The sequence below is a fragment of the Macrosteles quadrilineatus genome, unplaced genomic scaffold, assembly GCF_028750875.1.
Source record: "Macrosteles quadrilineatus isolate MER2022 unplaced genomic scaffold, UCM_ALF_1.0 Scaffold_6__1_contigs__length_79288215, whole genome shotgun sequence".
Taxonomy (NCBI): domain Eukaryota; kingdom Metazoa; phylum Arthropoda; class Insecta; order Hemiptera; family Cicadellidae; genus Macrosteles; species Macrosteles quadrilineatus.
Window position 1 is genome coordinate 59601467 of NW_026542599.1, and position 25704 is coordinate 59627170.

At 33.3% G+C, this 25704-nt stretch overlaps 1 protein-coding gene across 6 annotated transcripts in view; it reads left to right on the top strand.

Annotated features, from left to right (window-relative positions):
• Nucleotides 1–1714: 1714 nt before the first annotated feature.
• The window catches only part of LOC128996802 (voltage-dependent calcium channel subunit alpha-2/delta-3-like), a 58944-nt gene continuing 34954 nt past the window's right edge, over nucleotides 1715–25704 (top strand). For 4 of the 6 annotated variants that reach the window (XM_054422277.1, XM_054422279.1, XM_054422281.1 and 1 more), the window contains exons 1-13: nucleotides 1715–1879; nucleotides 7748–7829; nucleotides 9276–9380; nucleotides 9834–10071; nucleotides 10862–10993; nucleotides 11751–12010; nucleotides 12404–12517; nucleotides 13012–13213; nucleotides 14213–14349; nucleotides 15546–15686; nucleotides 16334–16420; nucleotides 21032–21091; nucleotides 25330–25410. In XM_054422277.1, the coding sequence (XP_054278252.1) occupies nucleotides 1776–1879; nucleotides 7748–7829; nucleotides 9276–9380; nucleotides 9834–10071; nucleotides 10862–10993; nucleotides 11751–12010; nucleotides 12404–12517; nucleotides 13012–13213; nucleotides 14213–14349; nucleotides 15546–15686; nucleotides 16334–16420; nucleotides 21032–21091; nucleotides 25330–25410 (1743 nt within the window). In that variant the 5' untranslated portion in view covers nucleotides 1715–1775. Of the gene's footprint in view, nucleotides 1880–7747; nucleotides 7830–9275; nucleotides 9381–9833; nucleotides 10072–10861; nucleotides 10994–11750; nucleotides 12011–12403; nucleotides 12518–13011; nucleotides 13214–14212; nucleotides 14350–15545; nucleotides 15687–16333; nucleotides 16421–18332; nucleotides 18390–21031; nucleotides 21092–25329; nucleotides 25411–25704 lie in introns of all 6 variants that reach the window. The other 2 variants (XM_054422278.1, XM_054422280.1) reach the window with 2 other exon arrangements.

Below are 25704 nucleotides of genomic sequence, written 5' to 3' on the forward strand. Positions count from 1 at the left end.
TCATGGTCGGACCATGGGAACGGGGTTTTATGGTTTGGGAAAAGGGATTTTCTTATTTTTGACCCTCAAAAACCCAAATTTTCCCAATTTGTTTCTTGACCTTTAAAGAACTTAAAAAAAGAAATAATTTAGTATGTCAAAGTGTTTTTGTACGATGTTTGGTAACGGAGAAAATTCAAAAATATATACATTTTAAAATACTAGGCCTAAGTTATGTTATTTTTATGGGGAATATTGTAAAATATTGTAGTTTGCTTGTTTATGGATGACTATATTTTGATAAAACTTGGCAAATTAATTGATTTAATACTAAACTATTAATATGTTACTAAAAACACACTTTATTAGTTTCCTTGTAGCAGCAAACCTAGGTACTCATTAAATCTAATTATTTAAATAGATTCAATTGAAAATCAATTCAGACAAATGGAAATTCGCTTATCCGGCAGGTTTGCTGCGGTGGGGGTATTTAAAATGAAAACGTATGAATGAAATTAATATTACCATAGATAAAACATAGTCCCTACTATGTTTTATCTATGATATTACGGTCATTATGAACTTGAGCAACTAACGCAATTTTGCACATTTTTGGTTTCTTTAACCAGATTCTAGAATTTCTTTTCCCACAATACTGCTATTATGGGGCAACCGCGCCTGTTTCACACTAAATTTGTGTTGTCATAGTTTTGTATTATGCTGTATTAGACTATAGGACTTGTTAAAGAAAACTAGGACAACTGGACACTAAAGTTTAATTAAGATTGCGTATGTTTTGGACAATAAAAAATTAAGTATTGTAAATAGTGTAAATATTATTTTTAGTTTATCCTTGACACAGTCTACCCAAACGACGTCGCAACAGGTATTAAGGTAATTAGCACGGAAGGTAACAAAAGTAATGATCACTTATTGTCACTGTTGCTAGGTACTGTTTTAACAGTAATGCATGATACTAGCGATACTGGGTAGCAGTATGATTTATCTATGTTAGCGGGTTTAACACATGTGAGCACATGGGATGGCAAACAAAATGAGCGAGTCCACTAAAGCCTGTGTCACACTTGGCTACTTACTAGCAGCTACCTAGTAGCAGCTACTGAAATAGCATCTACTTTTCCTGTCACACTTATTTTGGTAGCGTCTATTCACTAGCTGCTACTACTAGTTTAGCTCAAGAGAGGTTATGTCCCAAAGACACAGATATTTTCTATACAGGTTCAAAAAATTAATCACATCTCCCCCACCCCACTTCGGATCACTCATGATTACTTCAGAAATTATTCAAATGAACTAGTATAAACAAATCAGGCAGACAGCACGTGGTGCAAGTAGCCGCTAGTCTGCTATTGAAGCTGTCACACTGGGCGACAGTCGCTACTTGATAGCTGCTAGTTGGTCACGTGACTCACTAGCGCAGTTTAGTAGCACGGAAAGTTGGACATGTTCAACTTTCTATGCTAGTAAAATTTCACTAGCGCGCTACTCTTAATAGCTGCTACTGCCTATGTCACATTGGCTACTTAGTAGCTGCTATTTCGCTAGCTGCTAGTAAAGTAGCGTAGTGTGACACAGGCTTTAGAGCCAATAGGCATTATCAAAATTGATAATAGTGCGCATGCGTTTGCTGTTAGAGGAGTGGAGTTGACCGTCGGGAATTAGGATTTGGGGGGTTGGTGTTGGTAATATCGATTTTAGCAGACAGCAGTTTAGCAGCAACCACTGCGCTAGCAGACGACAGAGAGCTGATTAAATGTGTTCATGTTCGGCGAAAAATGAGAACTAACTTTTGTTATACTGTTGTGCTTGGTCAGTTATTGTTTGTTTCATTTACACAACAACAGGATAGCAGAGATAAGGAAGAAATAAAACCCCAAATGTAAGTATAAATAAAATTATATTGTGGTGTAAATTGAATCGATACAGTAACTTGGACTTTCACAGTGTAAGTTACAAACCCTATCTCCCTAAGTTAGTTTAGCCCCTAATTGACTAATTATTGTAAATGTAACACGATTTGTATAAAGATAAAATACACAAACTGGTTTTGTCTTATCATCATACAAACATGCAAAAACCTCAAATCAAAATTAATACATTTTGAAATGTGTGTAATCTTTGCCATCATTAATTTAAAAAGGGGTTAAATACAGATAGCTATTAGTATGAAAAACTGTCTACATTTTATAAATACTTAGAGGAAGAAAAATTATGCTATTTTGTTTTTTAGAAGGAACTATTAAGTTAGTAGGCTACAGTAACTCATTACCATCTCCACTTAACGTAAGCAACAAATAATCGACAAATTATTAAATCCTTAAACACCTTTGCTACCAATCACCAGATAAGTAATATGTGACGCTAAGGTCATTGCCACGGTCAGATGTATATATTTAAATATTACACGAGAGACCGGTTGTCACTTGGTAAACAGTACACACATGAGGATTAGAAACTCACCAAACTATAATTAATTTACATGTATTGGGAAATGGTTTTTAAAAGCGCCCAAAAGGAAAAGAAGGGAAACTCGTAACTTGATAGACAACTCTGACAACAATCAATTTTTCGGAAAAACTTTTTCTAACCATTTTGATTTAAATTAGTATGTTATAGCTGCCTATTCTGTTTAGCTCTAAACAAAATGGTACAACCCCCAACCCAGTATAAAACTTAGGGTTGAAAAGGTTATGAAATTTTTGTGATTTTACTCATAAAAAATATCGGTACGGTACTTTCCTGTTAAAGGGAACATTCATTATTATCGATGATTTTTTCGATATATCGATATTTTTGTTTTCCGATCCATTACAAATTGACAACAACTAACTGAATGAATGAATGAAAAAGTGCTTTATTTTAACATAAACATTCCTCTCATAACATACGCTTAATTAAACAATGGTCTACGACCGTCTGTTTGGTTGGCACACCTGGAAAACACATTTATGAAAATGAAGTTGAAACAAAATACACTTAATAACATACACAAATTTACATACAATTTTACATCCATTTTAAACAAAACAAAAAGTTACCTTTTTCATAATATTGTTTACATAACTTGTATTATTTTATTTTTAAAACTATTAGGTTTTAAAAGGTTTACGCATAATGAAATCTATAAAAACTACTATGAATATTCAAGAAGACAGGCTGACGTTATTTGACATAATTATTGTTTTGCTATAATTTATAAATTAGAAAGAGAATAAAACAATTTTGAATTTGGAAAAAAAAAATACTTGATTTATTCGTAATTAAATTCTCTAATTAACTCCCACCTCCTTCTCCACGCCTCTCTCATAAAGTTTGCTAATTTACGCCAATCCCTACCATTTATGTATTCTATGTGTTCGCCCCAATGCATGCTTCGTTTTCCAAACCAATACTCCCTGATATCGCCTAAAATTGGGCAATTAGAAACAAAATGAAAAACTGTTTCAAATTCGCGCAAATTGCACAAACTACAAAAATGATTTTTATTTGTTATCCATGGTTTGTGATTCAAATCAACCAGCTCTGCTCGGGCCTTAATGACCCATGAGATAAGATTTATATTGATGCTATCAGTGAGAAAACTCCTGGGCCCTAGGTCAAGGTCAACGGCAAGCAGTTGTTGGTGATATTGCGATGTACGCGCTCTGCCAACCATATCAATTCTCCATCTATCTCTTTCCGCCTTACCCTATCTTCACTAATCCCTCAAAAACATCTGCTGACTCGAAATTAATATCCAAACCGTGTTTTTGCCCTAGACATTTCCACTCTTTGGCCCAAAAAATACCTTTTCCAATTACAGATTTAGCAATAATTTTTGGTAAGCGTGATTCTGGCAAATTAAAAACCTTAAAAATGTATGTTGCGTTAATTTGTAGATTAAAGAAATATAACTTTTCAAAACATGTTTCTAAGTAAACAATATAGTTGGGAGTGTTATGTGGTAACAACAACAACTAACTGATCTTGTTTTGAAATAGTCTATTACATTTTTTTTTTTTTTTTTTTTTTACAAGTATTTATTTACAATCTATTCTATACTAGAATAATAAGTAAATTTTATAACCATTTTAACATGGGTTAGTTACACTCCATCAAGTGCACTAACATACAAAAAATTTTAAAAAATTTAACTAAAAACGATTTGGAAGGTCTATTGGATTAACTCTTTTGAGCCTATATGTAGCTTCACTATTGTCGAGGAGGTTGACTGCCAGGAAATTTGGATGGGTTTCTAATTTTCTTTGGTATTTTTCACTTCGTTTCTTTATTTCTTCTTTAACATAGGGTAATTTTGTATCTATGTCTTCATTATCTACATTTAATACTTCAAAACTGTTGCTAACTTCAATAGGCGTGTTCATGTCTTGTTTGGCCTTTTTTTGGTTTCTATTAGAAACTTCTCCAACGTTTCTGCGTTTGGGAATCGTTTGCCAGTTGTCTGTATCGTCTTCTGACGTGTTTATCTTGCTAGGAGAATCAATCATAGCATCGATGATTTCAGATGAAAGAGAACCCTCGGTATTGGAGTAGTTGTGGTCAGAGAGGTGCGAGTTGGTGTAATTCACACCTTCGTCGGCCATTTCAAAAGAGAAATGATAGATAAACGTAAACAAATCAAACGGTACAGGTTATGAAATTTCAAAAGTCTAAATAGTTACCACGTTACACATCAAATCAAGTCTGAAAGTAACTGAGCATAACGGAATACTAACGCACATTCATTTATGAGTATAAAAACAAAAACTAACTATAAAAACCGAGCTTTTTTTGAAAAATAAGCAAGAGAAAAATAATTTACAACTATGGTGTAAAACAATACACAGCTGACTTAGTCTATTACATGGATTAAGAAATGAAACTGTTCTAAGCTAACCTAACATAACCAACCATACTTGCTGTACCATTTAAAAATTCCGTTTGGGTTTGATAATAGAAAAGGCAAGTTAAACACGGAATTTTGAAATTTTAAAGCAAGTTTGGTTAGTATGTTAGGTTATTTTTTTTTAGAACAGTTTCATTTCATTATTGTTTGTTTATACTGAACAATATTCATCGTATAGTTGTCAGCTGATATGTTTCAATTTGTTAATATCGATATATCGAGACAAAAATCATCGATAATAATGAATGTTCCCTTTAACAGGAAAGTACCAAAATATCGAACTCCCACAGCTTATATCCATTATAACTTTAAGGGTTTTCACAAGCTGATGAAAGTGTGTATCGTTCATTTCATTTACTAGTCATTATTTTGTCACAATTAACTTTAAGATATAGAGTACAGTAATATCTTTGACTATTAATATAACTATTCTGTATCCAATAGTCAATGGTAATATTCAATGGTAACATGTTTATTTTACCTTCATCTGCATTGAAAATTAATAGTAAATAAATTATAAACTGGGTTTAAATAAATACTGCTGTGTAGACCCTGTAGTGTCAAAAAAGCTTGTTGGAAAATACTAGCTGTTACCCAAGGGCTTCACCCATTTTGACTTCATAAGTAATAATTTATAAATAAAAAACTTTTTTTAAAACAAAACGTTTTTAAATGCACTAAAAAGTAGAAAATAATTTATAAATATGTGGAGAGGATAAATACTTGTAAGATTTAAAACGAAAAACGTGGGGTGCATGCAATAGATGATTTACAATTACCTTCACCTATTGAACTAATGTATTATTATCAATTGCATGCACCCCACGTTTTTCGTTTTAAATCTTACAAGTATTTATCCTCTCCACATATTTATAAATTATTTTCTACTTTTTAGTGCATTTAAAAAACGTTTTGTTTTAAAAAAAGTTTTTTATTTATAAATTATTTTCTACTTTTTAGTATTTAATGTGTGTGGATGTTATATCTATTTCATGCATCTATATCAGATTAGGACAGAGGCATGTGGGAAATCTAAGGTTTATTTGAGTTTCTTTTTTTATATAATTACTAGCTGTAACCCGCGGGCTTTGCCCCGTTTAACTTCTTAATTTTCAAGATTATCTCGTTCGCATGGCTCAATCACGTCCTGGTTGAAGTTTGTTCGCTACGCTCACTCACCTTTAGGTTGGAGCTCGTTCGCTACGCTCACTCACCTTTAGGTTGGAGCTCGTTCGCTACGCTCACTCACCTTTAGGTTGGAGCTCGTTCGCTGCGCTCACTTGCCTTCAGGATAGCTCGTTCGCTACGCTAACTCGCCTCCAGGTTGAAGTTCGTTCACTACGCTCACTCACCTTTTGGTTGCAAATTAGCTGTTGTCATAAATGTAAAAGAAATAATAGTGCTGCACCCTGTTGGTAATTTTTGTGACTTTAATGCTATTGAACATCACAGAACAGAACCAACTTGTTTAATTGAAACAGCTGTTAAGATTCAATAATTTCATTTCTCATAAGGTTAACATGGGAAACTCCAGAGCCACTGGGGCGGAGCCCGAAAGGATTTTTGAAATAAGAATATGCCTATATGTTAATCGGGAATGTGAGCTATCATCATGCCAAATTTCAGCCCAATCCGACCAGTATTTTTCGCGTTCACTTGTCACAAACATACATCCATACATCCATACATCCATCCATCCAAACTTTCTCATTTATAATATTAGTAGGATGTATTAGATTGAATGTATGGCCTACCTACTAACTATAAATATATCAACCTATTTAATTTATTGTTAACTTTATAGAATATTTAATAAATAACAAATGAAATTATTAACAAACACCTTTATATATGCAATCAGATTGTTTATCTTTATTTTGAAATGTTTGTTTGTATAAAGAATCTCTTGGGAGCAGAACCTGTACCTCTTAACCTCTGCTTTTTGAACTGTCAAATTTAAGTATTTACAGCTGACTTTCATTAATTGATATATTTACATTCTTTCAAAATGTAAACATAAAAAAATTGGAAGCCAGTGGGGCGTAGCCCAAGAGAAATGTGAAAATTAAATGCTATAATATTGCATTGTCATCCACTTGTGAGCTATGTTTCAAATTTAAAGTCTCTAGCTCATCGGGAACTTCGTTTAAAATTGATATCAAAATTTGTAGGAAAGTGAGCTAATAAAAACAAGCTCATTGGGGCGTAGCCCAAGGGAAATATGAAAATTAAATGATATAATATTGCATTGTTATCCATTTGTGAGCTATGTTTCAAGTTTCAAGTCTCTAGCTCATCGGGAAGTTATCAAAATTTTCAAGAAAGCGAGTTAATAAAAACAAGCCCGTGGGGCGTAGCCCAAGGGAAATATGAAAATTAAATGATTGCATTGTCTTCCATTTGTGAGCTATGTTTCAAGTTTCAAGTCTCTAGAGCTCATCGGGAAGTTAGTATAAAATTGATTGCAAAATTTGTACCGGACAAGAAAGCGAGCTAATAAAAACGTTTTAATAATAAAACCAAAGATTGCACATACATAAAACTATTGATTGGATAAGTTAAGCTGAAATAAACAAAACAAAATACAGTAATACAAACAAATAAGTACAGCTGGGGTATTTTTATCATCATTAGGTACTTGGAAAGTTCCCTTTAGAAAGGAATTAAAGGGCAATTTATGAAATAATGGATAGTTTTGAGCAAGGTTTCTCGTCATGTTGAACATTTTAAGTATATGGTTTATGGAGGTGTGACTTGTAGTTTTCTCAAAAGTTCATGGGTACTTTGGGATGTATATATAGATAATGGATAATTAGTTTCTTTTGAACTGATCCGATGGTCTTATCTTAAAACCAATTTCAGAGTTGAAGGCTGGGCGGGAAGGCTCGCAGGGGAGCTTTGGAACCTTGGTGACTATGTTACAAGAAGAGATGATGTTAGAAAGGTGAGGTTATAACAACGTTTGTTTAGTTTTAGTAATATTGTTTTTAAATATACAAAAACATTACCTAGTGGTAATTATGTTAATGAAATATGGTGGGGTTAAAAATGTAAGATAGTATCTTATGAAAAAATATTAAAACATATCAAATGGCAATTTAACGCGTTCACTGTGGAAGGGTCAGTACTGCCCACGGCGATCGCAGCCGTCACGCGGCCGGGTCAGTACTGACCCAAAACCCACACTGCAGTGCATCAATGTGTTGCTCAGGACGAGCCTAGCGTCAGTCGAATGCAGACCTATACCACAGCGTAGTGTGTGACATGCTTTTTGTTGTGGTGTAGGTTGATAGTAAATTTCCTCGTAAAATCCCATCTGGCAAGCTTAGAAATCAACTTGTTGTCCCGTCTTTCTTCCTCCAATTGGCAGCATAGGACCGGCTACGTTCCAAGCACCGCTGCTATCTGTGGGTGTTTTAAGTGAACTACGTCGACTCTCCTCCTAACGCAGTACATCCCCAAATAAAATTCTGACCAAACGTTTTTAAAGATTGGCCTCATCAACACTTTGTACAGTGATGTGATACCTGGGCTCCAAGAGATTCAACGGCAAAGGAGGTACAAAATCTCTGTCTTTGACATAACCTCACAAGCAAAGCATACCCACGTTAGAGACAAGTTCCATACCCACCCTCCGAGTTGATATCCTCGGTGTGTTTACAACAGTTGTACGGATGAACTTAACCTGATCATTAGACGTTGCTGGTCTCCCAGATCTCTTTCTTTTTCCCAAGTAACCTGTGGCCTTGAACTTCCGATGCCAGTCGAGGTTCTATTTGAAGGGTCTCTATGATAACGCGTCCAAAAATGACGTTAAGCAGCGGTAGCAGATCGAGTTCTTTCAAACTCCAACACACAAGAAGACTTTCGTTAAGAGTAGCCAATCGACCATTTTTTACAAAATCAATAAATAACAATTTTACCACATTTTTGGCATTTTTAACAATAGTCAGATGTGTGGGAAAAACTTGAGGTGTTTTCCAACCCAGTGATACCAACCAAGGCCACCCTAAATAAACAGGCCGTAATGCTCCTCTGGTATGAGGTCATCAAAGGTGACGGCAATGACGTAATTTTTGCCGTTTGTGACCAGCTGCTTGTTTTAATCTTTTCTTGGAAAACAAAAATATACTGTAACTAAAAAAGTAACATGACGTCATGCCTAAGGAGCATTACGTCCTGTTTAGTTAGTGTGGCCTTGTACTAACAGCAGTGATGTCAGAAACGATTGTGTTAAATTGATGTCGAAGTTGTTTACTTCTTTTATGTATACCCGGTATATTCATGAAACTTGTGATATCTATTTTGATAATGTCAACCTCAAATGTATTTTAGTAAATCACTAGGCCTACTACTTTAATGGAATAATCAATTCTGAATTTTTTTTCAGAGCTTTAAAGACGCCAAAGTGGAGTCCCGAGAAGGGTCTAGGATTGTCAGTGAGCTAGTGAGGGAAATGGAAAATATGATGAGTCATAAAGTGGAAGCAGTTAAGGTGAGTTGAGTATTTTGCTGTGATTCATTAAAGATTTTATTGAGCTTTTCATATGCTATCAACTAGATTCAAATTCAAATTCATTTTATTCCAAATATTTAGTCAAAATATTACAAAATCTTATTTTAGAAAAAATAATACAAGTTAGGATAAATATACAAATGAGGACTATTTAAGTTAGTAACAAAGTAAAAAATACACATTTTTGGGTTTTCCCCCTTTAGCCCATCAGTTTAGATAATCAAGACATCATGTCTGAGTCTCACAGTGACATGTCTGAGAATGATTTCCAAATTGACTGTGTTATCTTGAAAAAGTGTGGCCCTTAGTGATTGACTTAGTTCTTTTTTAATGAAAGATTAGCTACAGCTGGTCCATATGGGATGTGTAGTTCAATATCCAAAAGTCAATGTTAGTTTATGGCTCTAGAATAATATTGTTTTGATATTTCAGCGTATAGTGGACACAGCAGAAAATGCAGCAGTAGATTCCAACCCCGATGAGCCAGTGCCCAACTCATACGAGTATTACAGTGCCAAATTGCTACGTCCGCCCGGACAACTCAACCTGAGCGGAGACGACCCCAAGGGCACGCGAGAACTTCTGCTTACTCCTGACACACATTTCTACGACTTTCCTGTCAACACTAACGTCAGCTCAGTTCATGTGCCAACCAACGTTTACGATAGAGGTTAGTGAAGAACTGTTTAACTTTAAAAATAAAGAGGTTACCAGTATTTTACCTTTTGGTCAATCCTTGTAGTTTTCCGATGACTATGTTTTAAGGCTTTGGATGCTGCATATAAATCTCTCATTTTCGCTGTCATGAACACCTATTGTTACTTAATCGTTGTTAACAATGAGGTGAGCTTAACCTTGAAACCTCTGGTCATCGGAAAGCGTTAAGGATTGAGGAGGCTAAAAGGTAGACTATTTATTTGACATTGATTTTAACATATCACAATATCTTGCTGAGATTAGCTGACTGTGGTGTGCCCATTGCTAGGCTATCTGGATTTTTTTTTTTTAATTAGGTTGGGGCTTCTTTTAACCTTGCATTTGCCCGTCCACATAGGCCTTGAGCCTGTGCAAGAAACATATCCAGTAAAGCAAGGGATGAGCCAGTACAGTACAATGGTGAACTGTTTTGATAAACACTAGTTGCAAGTACCAGAATCCAAACCCACAACATGCCTTGGGCCCAAAGTCCGTGACTGAGCCACTGACTCACCTGTTAGCTGTTATTTTCAACTTGTAATTAAATTATTCAAAGTTCTAACTAGTTACTGTACTCAAAACGTTATTTACAATTGTTCAAAGTAAACTTTTTAAAAAGATAATAGATATTATAAAGGCTTTGCTTTAGATTTAAAGGTGAGCACCATAACTACTTCCCAGACCATTAGGCCATCTGTGTGGGACCTGAGGTATGTACACAATTTCTTTTTTCTTTTTATTATAAAATACTTTTCACTTTTCAGCTCAAGAAGTAATTTATGCTATCAAATGGTCAGAACGTTTGGAGTTAACGTTCAAGGACAACTATAAGAGAGATCCCAGTTTATCGTGGCAATATTTTGGCAGCTCAACCGGCTTCATGCGTCAATTCCCAGGTACAATAATGGTTTCCTTATACACATAGTGTAAGCTATACAATCTAATACAAGAGTTTAAAAATAAAAGTAGACCTGTCAATCTTTGATATTTTGGCTATATTCCTGCAAAATTTCAGCTTAATAATTGGTCCATTAGTTTTTCGTGATTTGCCATGTGATTCACTCACAAACATCCAAACTTTCAAATTTTGGTAAGATTTTTTTACTAATGTACCACATTATGTATTTTACTAACAATAAAGTTCTTGTATCTTGTATCTTGTGCTCTGAACTTTATCCATATTTAATTTGGCAACCCCATAAACTACTCATTTTGTCATCTATTCATTGTACTACTTAGACACTTACTCCTATTCCGAGATAGTTCTCTGAGCACATCTTAAACGCCTACTAGATGGTATTATGTTATTTTTGATGATTCCTTAGTTGGTGCAAGTCTGTGCAATTGATTCTGTCAAAGTATTTTTCATAACAAATAGTTATATTGTTCAATGAGCCACATGCAGTGAGCTATGGCTTTTAAATTTTCTTCATTTGTCATTATTAATTTTGATTATGTGACCAAAAAGTTACTATAGTATAGAATAAGTTAAACTTTCAGTTTAGCTTCACTTAGTTTGGGGGTGATACAGAAATGAGTAATTTGCAGCTTTTTCTATAATTTTGATTCCAACCCTTGCTACAACCTAGGAGTATAATGTGTGTTGTATCTGTACGAAAATGTTAATCTAGATGATCTTGTTCATTTCTATAGCCACGGGTTGGTCGGTGGACCCAGTGGACTTATACGATTGTCGCACAAGAGCTTGGTACATTGAGGCAGCTACGAGCCCAAAGGACGTGCTGATCCTGGTGGACAACTCAGGCTCGATGATGGGTCAGCGGAAAGAGATTGCGAGACACGTGGTGAACAGTATTCTGGATACACTAGGCAACAACGACTTTGTCAACATCATGTCCTTCGTCAACGACACAAAGGAAGTGGTGGAGTGCTATAAGGACATGCTCGTACAGGTAAATTTGGTTAAATAAAAACATTCAGTTATTTAGCCCCTATAAGCACAGGCAGGCCATAGGCAAAGTCAGGGTAAATTATCAGTTAGAGTTTGAATGAAGTATGAGTAATTATGTTAATATAAGGCGTGAAGTGTTGAGGCAAACTTTCACACTTAAAAATGATGTACAAAATAATGTTTGAGAAGTAAAGTTGAGATATATTACGAGTAACATTTTTATAAGTATAGTAGTGCAACCTAGAGGTATCTTGGAACTCCGAGAACTTGCTTCAGTTACGGGAAAAGGACGCAAACGTTTTTTTTTAAAATTAAAACTGTTGTTTCTTGAGCATTTTAGTTATTGCCCCTCTCGTTCTTGAGATTAAAATGTGTTTTTTTTTTTTCATTTCAGGCAAACTTAGAGAACATCCGAGAACTTAAAATGGGTATGAGAGAGATGGGGAATGCTCAATACATTGCGAACTTCAGCACAGCACTTACTACTGCCTTTGATATTCTGCAACAAGTAAGTAACGTTAATGTCAATAATTGGTTTAAAAAAAATACTTCGTCTTCATATTTTCATATAGTTTGCATACCACTTATCTTGTTGAAACAAAATATCTTTCATTTTGTAGGAGAAATTATAACGCATAGTATTTTATCTACTGAATGATCTGGTTTTAATATTTACCGAAGATATATGGAAAATGATGTTTAAGATTATTGTGACCCCTTCTCAAAACATGCCGAGTTTGAAATTGAAATCATTGTCAAACACTATCAATCTTCTTTAAACTTTGTTCTCCTTCACCCTCCTTCCTTTTTCAATTTCCTTTACTCCTTCTTCATCTAATTTCCATGTCTCTTCTCCATAGAGCAACAATGATCTGATAATAGTATTGTTTTGGTCCTATTTGACAGTTATTTTGAAGTCATAAGTTTGTTGCATGCATAGACATATCTGCAACACTTAAAAATTTAACACTTTAAAATTTAAGGTAATCAAATTTTGCTCAGTATCGTGAGAACCGCATGGGCGCTGCTTGTAACCAAGCCATCATGCTGATCACGGACGGTGTGCCTTACAATTACAAGGAGATCTTTGAGTTGTACAACTGGAGGAATCTGCCGTACATGCCTGTGCGAGTGTTCACCTACCTGTTGGGCAAGGAGGTGGCTGACGTACGGGAGGTGAAGTGGATGGCCTGTGCCAACAGAGGTGAGTGCAAGGTCAAGTGGAGAAATCTTCATCGCCGTCATGCATGTGTATATCTTCTTGTGCTCTGATTATTACTGGTTGTGGGAGTTGACTAGGATTCTGACTAGGTTCATTCCATCTTCTCCTTCTAGGTCTTTTTCTCATTCACCTTCCTTCAATGGCAATGTTTTTCGATAGACTGTTTATCTCCTTTCAACATCTGTCATCTTGTTCCTCTTTTCTCCACATCCTTCTTCACATCATCTTTCCTCCTTCTTACAGTACAGGTGGTGTTCCTCTGAGTCGCCTTCCATCTATCGCAATTTTCCTTTCCCTCAATCAAAATGTTTCTTCACCCATTCAGCCTCTTTAATCTGCCCTCTTACTTCTCTTTCTTCACATCCTTCTTTACCTAATCTTTCCTCCTTCTTATAGGTCTTTCTCTCAGTCACATTTCCTCAATCACATATTTCTCAATCCATCCTCAGTTTTTCATCTACCTTCTGCCGTCTCACTCTGGTCCTTCTCTCCAAATCCTTCTTCAACTCATTTATCAGCCTTCTCTAAGTCTTGTAATTTCCTTATCCCTAGCACCAACACCTCCATGCCTTACACATCCTCTCCTCTTGTACTCTTCTCTTAGGTCCAAAAAGTTTTTGGCTTTACAGTGTTTTTCTACTCTTCCTCTTAAGCTGTCTTCATCTACCCTGATCTATTTATTCCTTACTCTCTCCTGTAATATTTTATCATCATCCTTACCTTACCATTATTTTATTTTTCTTTCACCTGTCATTGTAATTATCATAACATCTCACTCCTGTGTCACCACCAACAAAATGACCATCGCTTAAAATCTCCAGCCTAAGGTTTACAAAAAAGGCATTACTAGTTGATCACAGACATTGGTACAAGAGGGACAGGTTTAATCTCAGAATATCCACTAACATTTGAGGGGTAAGAGCTGCATTCCCTTAAAACATAAATCTGTACCATCTTTTATAATCTGGTGTATATCGACAGGCTACTATGTACATCTCAGCACTCTAGCCGAGGTGAGAGAGCAAGTACTACAGTATGTACCTGTGATGGCTCGACCCATGGTGCTACATAGAGACATCCATCCTGTCATATGGACATCAGTCTACGCTGACATCACTGTAAGTGAGAATTTTTATTTTTTGTGTTTGAACCCCAATAGCTATTACGGTAAAACAGTCCGACCTGTGGTCTTATATTATTATACTTTTGTTAGATACCACCATTAGCTCAATTCATTACATTCATTCATTCATTCATTACAATCACAAAATGGTATCTGAGGGTGGAACCAAGAGACTTTGAATTTGAAGGCAAGTATAACCATTTGGCTATTCAGGTGAGTTCCGGTGGTTTGCTCTGTGGCGTTGATGTAATGGGTTGATTCATTGTAAGTACACCTCTCATCAGCAATTTACTACCTGTTTGTGAACTTATGTTGAAAAAACCAAATATAAATCGGAATAGTTAAAATCAGTGAATATCCCCTAGGGTTTAAAGGCTTGCTTTTAGGGAAATAGCTATTACCGTAGGTAGGACGGTAAGATCTAGGCCCGGAACCGATTCATTTTGATGCTCCAGGGGCCAAAAACGCCATCCGTTCAAATTCATATGAAATTTGAATTAAAAATGAATTTTTTCCCATTGTTGAGTATAAAAACAAACATTTTTGCAATTTCTTTCCAAACCATTTGCTAGAGCTTACAAAAAGAAATAATTTTGTATGCCTAACGGTCACGGAGAAAATAAAAAAAAGTGTATTTTAAAATCCCATGTTATTCTTATGGAGAAAATTAAAACTGTTGTAGTTTACTTGTTAATGGAGATATGCTGATAAAATTTGGCAAATTTATTTATTACATCCTATACTATCAACCTATGGTCAAAAAACACGTTTTACCTTCCCTGTAGTAGCAAACCTAACCACTCGTTAAATCTAATGTTATTTAAATTGGGAATAAATATGTCTCATTTAGTATTTATGGAATTATTTTAGTAAAAATGTAATCAAACAAGTTGAAATTCGCTTAGTCTGCAGATTTGCTGCGGCGGGGGTATTTTTTAAAACTGAGCTCAGCTGTTGTTTATCACCAGGCTTATAAAATGCTCTGTCTGAAGAAACAGCTGGACTTGGTTACTAAACCACACTTAAGTGAATAATAGGCCTACACTTCATTCTAAACCTAACCTTCACTCAAATTCATCTTACACATTCAACTGTGCACTGTTGTCTTGAAAAATGGTTGAAATACTTGTATATAGCTTCAAAGCTATACGAATTCAATTTCAGTATTTTTCTCTGTATGTTTCCAAATAGGATCCATCAATGACTGATTACCTTTGGGAACAAGAAGAATGCAAGGAACAAAAGCAAAGGTCCATGAATTTCAGGAAAGATCGCCAAAGATTTATGGAGCCTGATGAACAAGAAAGACGCAACATCAAAAAGCTGAGGAGGGTAAGTATTGAATAGTGAATAAAGATTGAAAAGCTCATTAGTGGATGATAAATGTGTGCTGCTCATCAAGATTTTTTGGTAACAAGAAATCCAGTATAGTGAAAATTTAAAGGATTTTTCTAAAAGTCTATCAAATGATGGGGACCTTCTGTGATTGAAATTTCTCTAATCTGTTTCATCAAAAGGATTGATAATTACTTTTTTTCTGCTATAAACCTCATACAAACTATTGCACAAGGGTTCAGTAATAAAGAATGTTGTGGTGGATACGGATAAGATAGACAACAGGATTGGATTTGTAAATATGTAGTTGAAAGTACAGATATTCACATGAAAAATTGAATTTTCTAAACGACTACTGTAGCTCTTTCTTCAGTAATAGATCCAACACAAAATCTACAAAAGCCAGATGACATCTTTACCAACTAATGCCATAACCTGATTTTGGTATTGATATTATTTTTATGATTTCACATAACTATACAAGCCTTCCATGAAAAAATGCATTTTCTCGTGGCTTACCAGGGCACATTTCTAACCAGTGCCAGAGAAATCTAAAGTTATGATTGTTAGTTCCTGTACAGTCCTTGTAAGAGTCTCTTATAACACATGATGATAAAATTGGATTTAAAATCATTTTGTTTTAGATTCAAGATCAAGCACCAGGAGATACAAAAAAGTACAGGTTTATGACATCCGTATCAATGCCTGTGTTTGACAGGAGGGAAACCGCGGTGAGTAATTTACTTTGGTAATTTAGTAAAAATTGTTCTCCAGAAATGCTTAGTGAAAAAGTCACTTTTTAATTCACTGTGAAAAAGTCACTTTTTAATTCACTGTGAAAAAGTCACTTTTCAATTCACTGACAGAAATACAAAAGTAATAATTAATAAATTTAAAGTACCGGTAAATCTTCTTAAGTTCCAAAGTTGCTTACTTTTGTCCAAGCCTATGTCAGTGTGTGCCAACATTGCCAAGTTTACCTGCCTTCGTATATTTCTTGTGTGTTCCTTCCTCAAGATTCTTGTGATGAAAAATATAGTCAGAGCCTTAAACCGGCCTTGTTTAGCAGGAAATGCTTTCATCTATGGACTATATGTGTTAATGGCTGTTTACAATGAATTTATTTTTACTTTGGTGTACAACTACAGTTTTATCACTGGCTGGTATTTAAATCGTAATCCCTAATTTAGTGTGTGAACAGTTTTCTGATACATAAATTTTACAGTTTTTGTTTTATATTATTATGTAGAAAGTTTTAAAAGGGTTTTAAAAGGTTAACAATAGTTAAATGTATTAAAATGACCTTATATTGCAATTTTACACAGAAAAAACTTAATTAATGTGAAATAACTATCCAAGAATCAGAAGATACTTTTACAAAAGATTTCTTCATTGCTGGATTAAAAAAGGTATTTATAACAGCAATTGTTTTAAGAAGTGGAATACACATTTTTACGAAAGTAAAGCATAAAAAATCAATGGTTTTTAGCACATACAATTTTTGTTGACTAAAATAACTGTTGGACTTTACAATAAAAGTCCACAATGAATCAAAATAATCAGTCCGTGTTCAAATAATCGGATACATACAAATCTTTAGCAAGGTCCATTTAAAACAAACTCAAAATAATTTTTTTTTACAATGAAGAATTAGTATGTTTTTTTTATTGTTTTATGACTTATTTCACTGTAATCTATAATCTATGACAAATGTCTCAAGACTTTAGTGACTTGGTATATTTGGTAAGTAAGAAGTTTTAAGAATAATTATATTTTCTATGTTTTGGTAGGTTTGTTGTAGTAGTGTTGAAACTCAACATATCATAGAAATAAAAATTTAGTGAACTTTACATATGTAAAAGAAAGAATGTAAAATAATAACATAATAATCATGGTTTGTAAGGAAAATGAGGAATCTTAAAAAAAATTGCTTTTGATATAACTAACAATTTAACATACAAATGCACTAAATAGTACCATATATTATTTACATGCAAGTTTTCTAAACCTTTTTTTGTTCAACTAAAATCTCCGGGAAAATTAGTTTTGCTAAATGCTTACGCCTTAATTAAAATGTTAAACATGGACAACAAAATAGTATTAAATACTCAATTTTGCATTTTACTGTATTTTTTTTTTCAATTTAACTATTTTTGTTGAGATTGCAGGCTTAGCCGGATAAGAAAAGTGTGTCCTGTCAGAAGGAAAAAAAATGTACACTATATACAATGATTAGAATATTTCACTGTCAGTGACAGATTTTTCAACCAAGAAAGAAAGGTTTCATTCAACTCAAACCTTCCTTAGTTCAAATTTCTATCAGCAAAAATTAAATATTTATTTTTCTCTTTATATAAAGATTTTTTGTTTCTTGTGTCAGGATAGATTCTATACATTCAGGTAAGCCTGCTATGAACAACAATCCTTAACCTAGGCTCATTGTGCCCTACGTTACATCATTAGTTCACAATTTATTTGTACACTATAAAACTTAACACACCAGTAAAAGTAAACATTTTTAAGCCGTATACTTTTTATTTAAAACATGTTACACTTACACAATTCTTCTATGAACATAATCATCCTCTAAGTCAGGGGGAAGTGTTGATAATACTCTCACTAATCTAACCATCCTTCCAACAGAATATTACCGAACGTGTTCTGATTAATGAGGCATTTTGGGTATCTCGTACCCAAGAGGTATTGTACGAAACACAAAAGTGATCTAGATCAGTACATCCCAGTACTTGGAATTCTAGTAGCGTAGCGTCAGTTACCATAGTATAGCGTTTATTACCATTAGATAGTCATCAGCTTTTCCGATTATTCACTGTTATTGTCGTTACAGTCTACCGACTTTTGTAACAGATAAGGTGTATCGTAGGACCACGATACTAGTTTTAGACTAGAATATGTACATGTTAAATTATGTGTGGTTGCTTGGATAGTTAGATAGAAAATTGGCCCTCGGTGATAACAATTTGGGTGTATATATTTATTGATGTTAGATTGTGAAAAATTTACTTCTTTCAGGTAATTCTAGTAAATGGTAATGTTGTGTGTATGGTTTTATTTCCAACCTATATAAAGATAAATAGTAAGTTACCTTAGATTAGAGTTTCTAGAAACTTAGACGTTTTAAATGTGTTTTGTGTTTAGAAGGTACGGTATCGAGCTCCTGTTTATTCCTTAGCAAACCATAATTTGTAAAATTGTTTTTTGGATGATTAAATTTTGAAAAGAATACATAAAACTCATGTCACTTATGTTGTAAACTTCATAGTCTTTTGTTAACCATTAGTTTTCGCTTTCATATTTGCACTCAATTTAACACATACTAGTGCAATATTACACCGTAATTAATGTTTTTGTAGGCCTAACTAAAAGGTTTAATATTAATTGTAACTTGTGAAATCATAATCAACCACTTGAGGTTTTTTAAACCCTTCTCCAATATTATTCCTACTTTTACTCTCAACAACTTTTAGGAGCATTTTCCTCCTCATTCTCATTTTCATTTATATTTTTCCTTTGGTTAATTACTAGGCCTATTCTATATACTGTACACAGTTGGTAAAATCCCCTATGCAAAATGGAGTGAAAGGATTGCTTATGTTGTGTCTTCAACTATACAAGCAACTTTTTGGCAATATTTTTGCGTTTTATACACTGTTTAAACTTCAAAATAAAAGGGGCTTATCTTTCAATCAAAACAATAAATGTCCGTGTAAGCATTGAGCAGGAGCACCAAGATTGTAGTTATTGGGTTTATTTTGTCAAAATTTGTACTCGAAATAGTACAAAAATTCCTGCACTTTTTAGCTTTTGAATTATATTTACAGTAGCTGCACATATTAGTCACACAGTATTGGAGTTGGGGTTGACATAATCGTACATTCCGATTGATCTAACAGAAACGCTTTAAAATGGTTTTGCCTTTGACTATACCTAACCTAAAGAGACTTCCCATCACGTTTGAAGCCTGTGAATCCTTGTGTGTTTGATAATTGGTAAAGCTAAAGTTTGCTACTGTCTAAGATATGCATATGCTTTCTTCTATTCAACGTATTTGGTCAACATGATACTAAGGATATTGGCATCTTAGAATTATTTCGGATTATTCATGTAATTGTATGGATATATTTTGTCCTTCATTGTAAGCTTCTTGTTTCTGTACCGTCCCATTTTCCTGTAGACATTCCTGATAGGTCGATATTCAGGTTTCTTTAGTCCCCTCCCCCTAAAACCGTAAACCCCTAAGATATTTCACATTCTTTCTCTAAAAAAAGTTATTAAATTTTACATTGAAGTTGATTGTATTTTTGTTGGCTTTTCGGCCTCAGGTCGTTATGATAATCTTTGACCATTGATTAAAGTTGAAATATAAATATAAATCTTTATTTGCCATTGACTTTTGTATGTACTAGCAACAATCAAGAATTTAGCTAGTTAAAGGTTTTAAAAGACATAAAACATAAGCTTACAAACTAAAATACAATTTTCTTCTCCTCTAAAAACTCTGAGAGGGGATAACATGGATCTTTTAAAAGACTTACCTGTCCTGTGTTGAAGCCAGAATTAGGATGAAAAACAACACGGTTGAATTGTGCCACCGACAGAAAACACTGCTGTTGATTGCTAAATTATGTTGAATACACAAATATTTTAACCAAGCCACAATGAAAAAATAACTTAAGCATTTTCTATAGCACAAACTATCATAGTATCAAAAACCAATATAGGTAATACAACATTGACTGTAGCACACGCTATGAGGCTCGTACAACTAGAATAATATAAATTGGAAAAGACGGCTACAACTGGTTCATATTGATTAGATGTCTACTTACTAAATACTGAATACTTACTGATACTAATCAATCTTCAAAACACAACATATGATGTTTTAACCGTTGACAGTATCAAACTTCGCTTAACCTATCAAACACACTTAAGCCCTACTGATAACCTCTATGTTCAACAATGTGGAATCTAAGTCTTTGGCAGAACTGGCGAAAATACGGCACATTTCAGATGCATTTCAGCAATCTTTTTTTCGGGACAAGCTACAATTCTGTCGAGTTATATTTCAACTGAGTAGCCTGTCCTGATGGATTTCCGCAATGGATCCGAAACTACTAACATTTTTCACAATTTAAAACCCAAAACTACTTCTGAAAATCAAGATCTAACAGTCCAATTTGGACGTGGAAACCTATTTTATTTCAAACGACGTACACAATCGACCACGCACACTCGCACCCGAAACCGAAAACGGTAATTCGACAAAGCAACACACACATTGCAGGTGACAACTACATAACCACAAGTTTTATTTTTAGAATGTTAAAATTGGCAGAGATTGCAGTGAACACGACCCAACCTGTCCTAAGCCTACACAGGTAACGTCGAGCTTGGGTGTGTATATGTCACTTATCTCGCCGCTTCCAGCTTGCACATGCATATAACGCACAACAACTTGCCCTTCTAAATTGTTTACACCTTTTTTTTTGCATCGATATCTTGTCCGCCACACTTTCCGTTTACCGACTTGCTTGGAATCGCATGGAATTGGGAAGCTGGTTTTAGGTTGGAATTTTTTGAGGGGTGTTTTCACTGATGGTATGCTTAAATCGTATGAATCAATATTTGGTGTTAACTGGTTTTACCTTATCTGCCAAATGATCTAAATTAATTTAATAGGCAAGCTCACATAGAGTTGATAGCCAATTTGAGGAATTTTGATCACCTGGCAGATAGGTGATTAAAAGCAGTTAACATTTGATAAGTGATTCGGAGGTTTAAATTTTTTATTCACAAAAACAGTATTTAGTATTTTTTTCTAATAAATATCTATCACTGAGATGAATTGAAGATTAATCTTCAATTGAAGATTGATTGAAGATTAATTTTTGGTTTTGTAAAACTTTTTATAATCTTAAGTAAATGAGTATTCATGGGTATTTTTTTCATATCACTAAATTGTTCATAATATCCGAGATTGTTGCATCAACTTATATGGATTTGAATATTTGTTTGAGCCTCTTTGTTTTGCTTCTTATTTTTGTGATTGTAAAAACCACATTTAAAATGTTTATACTTTGCAGTTCAAGCTATTTTAAAATTGATTTTTTTAAGGTTTCTATAACAAATCAATTGATTGGAAAGGATTAATATTTGTCTATTAAATAAACACAATTTTTCAGATTGTATCTGTAATTTGGAAATGGGTAATTTTTTTTTATTTGTTGGGGCTGTACTTTAATCTATTTGGACAAATTGAAGTGAAGAAAACTTTATCATCACACTTACTGTTTACTACCAAGCTCCTTCATCTTGCCAATATCATTATTCACAATCCAGACCCATAGTTAGCACATTAACTAAAATGTACATCATTCCGTAAAGAATAAACTAATTTATAAAATCATAGTTTTTTTAAATGCAAGTTTTTATTACTGACACTGTAACAAATATTCTTTTCATATTATCAGGGAATATTTTTAGTAGTTACAATTTTGATAACACATTACAGTACAATAAATTTATCTTTTTTAAATAACTTCTTTTTTATAGTTTTATAAATATATTTTATGGCTATTTATCAGTTTGATCAACAAACTTTTTTTCTCATTTAACAGCTCATTAAGTTATCTGTTGCCCAATGCATTTATAAAACTGCAGTCTTAACTTAAGGTATATGCTATGCTATACTATTTTCAGCTGAGCAGACTTTATAACCCTGTTGTTTTTGTGGCTTAAGGCTAAACATCCCTGACAAAGCTGTGTTTCTGGCCCGATAGATAGCAGCACCTCTGCGGCAAATTTGTACCACTTGTAATTTCCGTATTTATTATCAGATTTTTGTTTTGTAAACGGTTTTGTAAATTATACAAATAAGACATTCACTCTATTCTGGTAATGTTTTTTTTAAATTTATTTATAAAAAGTTGAATAAAGAATTATTTTTGCTATAATTATTTTTATAAATTGCAGGTAGTCATTTTGTGAAGAGAAAATTTATAAGAATTTTGCCATTTTCTGATTAGTATCCTATCAGTTTCTTCTCAACTCAACAAACATAAAAGACATAGTTTATTGATTCCTTATGGTTATGGTATTTTCAATTCAATGTTTCATGTTGTTTATAACGCTTGAATTGAAAGTTAAGAGACATTTTTTATTAAATATTAAAAAGTTAAATAATCATCACCTAAAGAACTGATATAGTGTCTTTTATTTACCCAGTTTGAGATATTTCGCAATATTTATTTGTCACTTATAATCAGTATTTCTTTTATTTGTAATCAAAATTTTTATCTTTTGCAATCAGTATTTATTTATCTTTAGTTTGAAATCAACCTTTTTTTAGTTTTGATCAATATTCTTGTTTCAGTTCTATGTGTTTTTCTATTTGCAATTTTTATTGTTTCACCAAAAATAATCAATATTTGTGAAGGAGGTTTCATTGTTAAGCGTACTCTCTTTAATCTATGGCATAACATCAAGTAAAGTAATTGGTGAATCTGTGTGAATTTAATTGTATTAAACAACCATCCTGTATGATTGAAAGAGATACTTTAACTCTTTTTAAATTGAAGTAAATATAACGTATATGCTTCAATATGCTATATAATCAGCTTTCAGCTTTAGCCAAAGGTAATTGAGGTTTGTATGTACTTAGACTAAAATTGCCAAATTTGACCAATAAGATGCAAGCTTTACTTCTACTTGAAGACTGCTGGTATAATTTCCAAGCTTGTGTAATACTTAGTATGCTGGTAAATCCGACCTCCAAAAGTCTGTAAAGTTGATTCGCTGACAAAATCTCACGTTTTCGCAGTTTGAAGTCAATTGCTTATGAAACTAACTCTTGCCTGAGCTTACCAATCGAGACCTGTGTGTAAAGCTTCCCTTCGGTATTTCGCAGCTTTGCCCTCTATTGCTGTGTTTATTCATGTGTTTGTGGTATTCTGTGTGTGTTTGTTTGTGTTTGTGTGCATATGTCGAACATATCTTATAGTATTTAGGCTATATTACTGTCCTGTAAAGCAGAACTTATACTGTGTGATGTGAATTCTTTCCAATATTTGCAATCTTTGTAAAATTAAACACTTTTGGTTAAAGTAGTTAAACTTGTGTACTTCTAAACTTGTGGAATAAGTATTTTAGTAGTCTAATTCCAAGATTTTAAATTTGTGTTAAATGTTTTCACAAAATCTGTCACCTATAAATCAATCTAACACACTTTTGTCACACGAATAAAGTTGATGGATTAATAATCCACAGTTGATTTTTGCACTGTGTTAATTGTGTACATGCTTTCATATACCTTACTTTGTAACAAAAGTATTTTCCTCTAAATTACTTTAGTTCTTACAGTGTTAAGGAGAACTTATGGTAGGTATACATTTATTTTAAGTAAGTTAGCACAGCTAAATATAACAAAAATGTTGTAAATACTGTATAACAAGAAAAATGAACTTAATTTTATAAGATTAAGATTAGTTTTGTCATTGCTTACTAACAATTCAAAATTATTAAATGACCTAAGAGTAGTTTCCTAATTTTTGTAAAAACATTGAATGACTTTTGTAAAATATTTTAAAGCATCGAAAGTCACCTCTTTTTACCAATAACTTGGTTTGGTTTGTCAGCTTACTAACACAGCAATCCAATACCAAATGTTAAAAGTTTTAATTTTTAACTATTTTTGGATACCTATAATACAAATATTAAAGGTAGAAAAAAAGGTATGGATACCTTTCTGGATAAATTTTAAAGAAAGTCATTTATACTAATAATATTCTTAGAAGACCAATGCTTATTTCATACAGAAGGCTTACATTTTGTTAACTAATGTTTTGAATACTGTACTACTATTACTATTCAGAAGCTATACTAATTTAAATTGAAATAACCAATAATCAATAACCATCTGAGTAAAAGTAAATGAACTGTATCTTTTTACTTTCTCCCCCTATACATAGTATATGGAGAAAGTATTTTACTAAACTACCATAAGCAATTAATTCATCTTTAGTTGGTGTTTAGTTTACTTATTCATACAGTAATAGATTACCCACTTCAATCTATGAAATGTATGGTTTCAACTATGTTATTATTAATTTTGAGTTAGGATTAAACAGTTATAAAAAGTAACTCTTACAATTAAGTGTTAACTCAACTTTTGTAGGGTTTTTTCTAATTTTTACCACACTTTATAATCAGTATTCACATGCTGTATTTTTTATAAAACACCCTAATTGTAATTTTGTGTGATATTGTTTACTATTGTTTCAAAAACTTTTACTACGGTAGTTCAGTTTTTTACTTACTAGGAAGAAAATTCAAATAAATTTACAACTACTGTACTAACTACTTCTGTTGAATTTTTTAACTACCGGTACAGTAAATCCTTAAATTTAACCCACTGTTAAAAGATTTTGTAGCTCATATAAAAAAAAAAATGTGCTTTGTATGTGATATTCTATCTTGTGGGGTTTTTTTGGAATGTAAATTTGTTACCACTAAAGATAGAGAGCATTTTGTTTAGCTCAACCTCTGTTTTTAATCTTTTGAAGAGTAAGATACTTTTTTCTCCACTAATATAAATTAATACAAGTATTTATTTTTATAGATGAAGGTAGCCTATTTGTTAGGAGTAGCTGGTACGGACATTCCAATTGAAGAAATCAACTCATTGCTCGCTCCTCACTGGGTGAGTTAAAAATAAATACTGATTTGTGTGTGAGTTAACATTTCCTTGACAGAATCGCTCAAGGAAGGGCAGCAGAAATATCTCGAAACAGGTGCATTTCTTTGATCAGTGAAGACATAAACAAATGGAATCATTTTTAGTATAAAAATTTGTTTTTTGGGAGAACGACATTCTCATGTAAATAATTCCTTGGCTAGCATTTTGTACAGTAGAACCTCGATAACAAACTCTTATGGAGATTAAGACTTTTTATCAAGGTTGACTTCTTATTAAGGTTTGAAATAATAACATGTG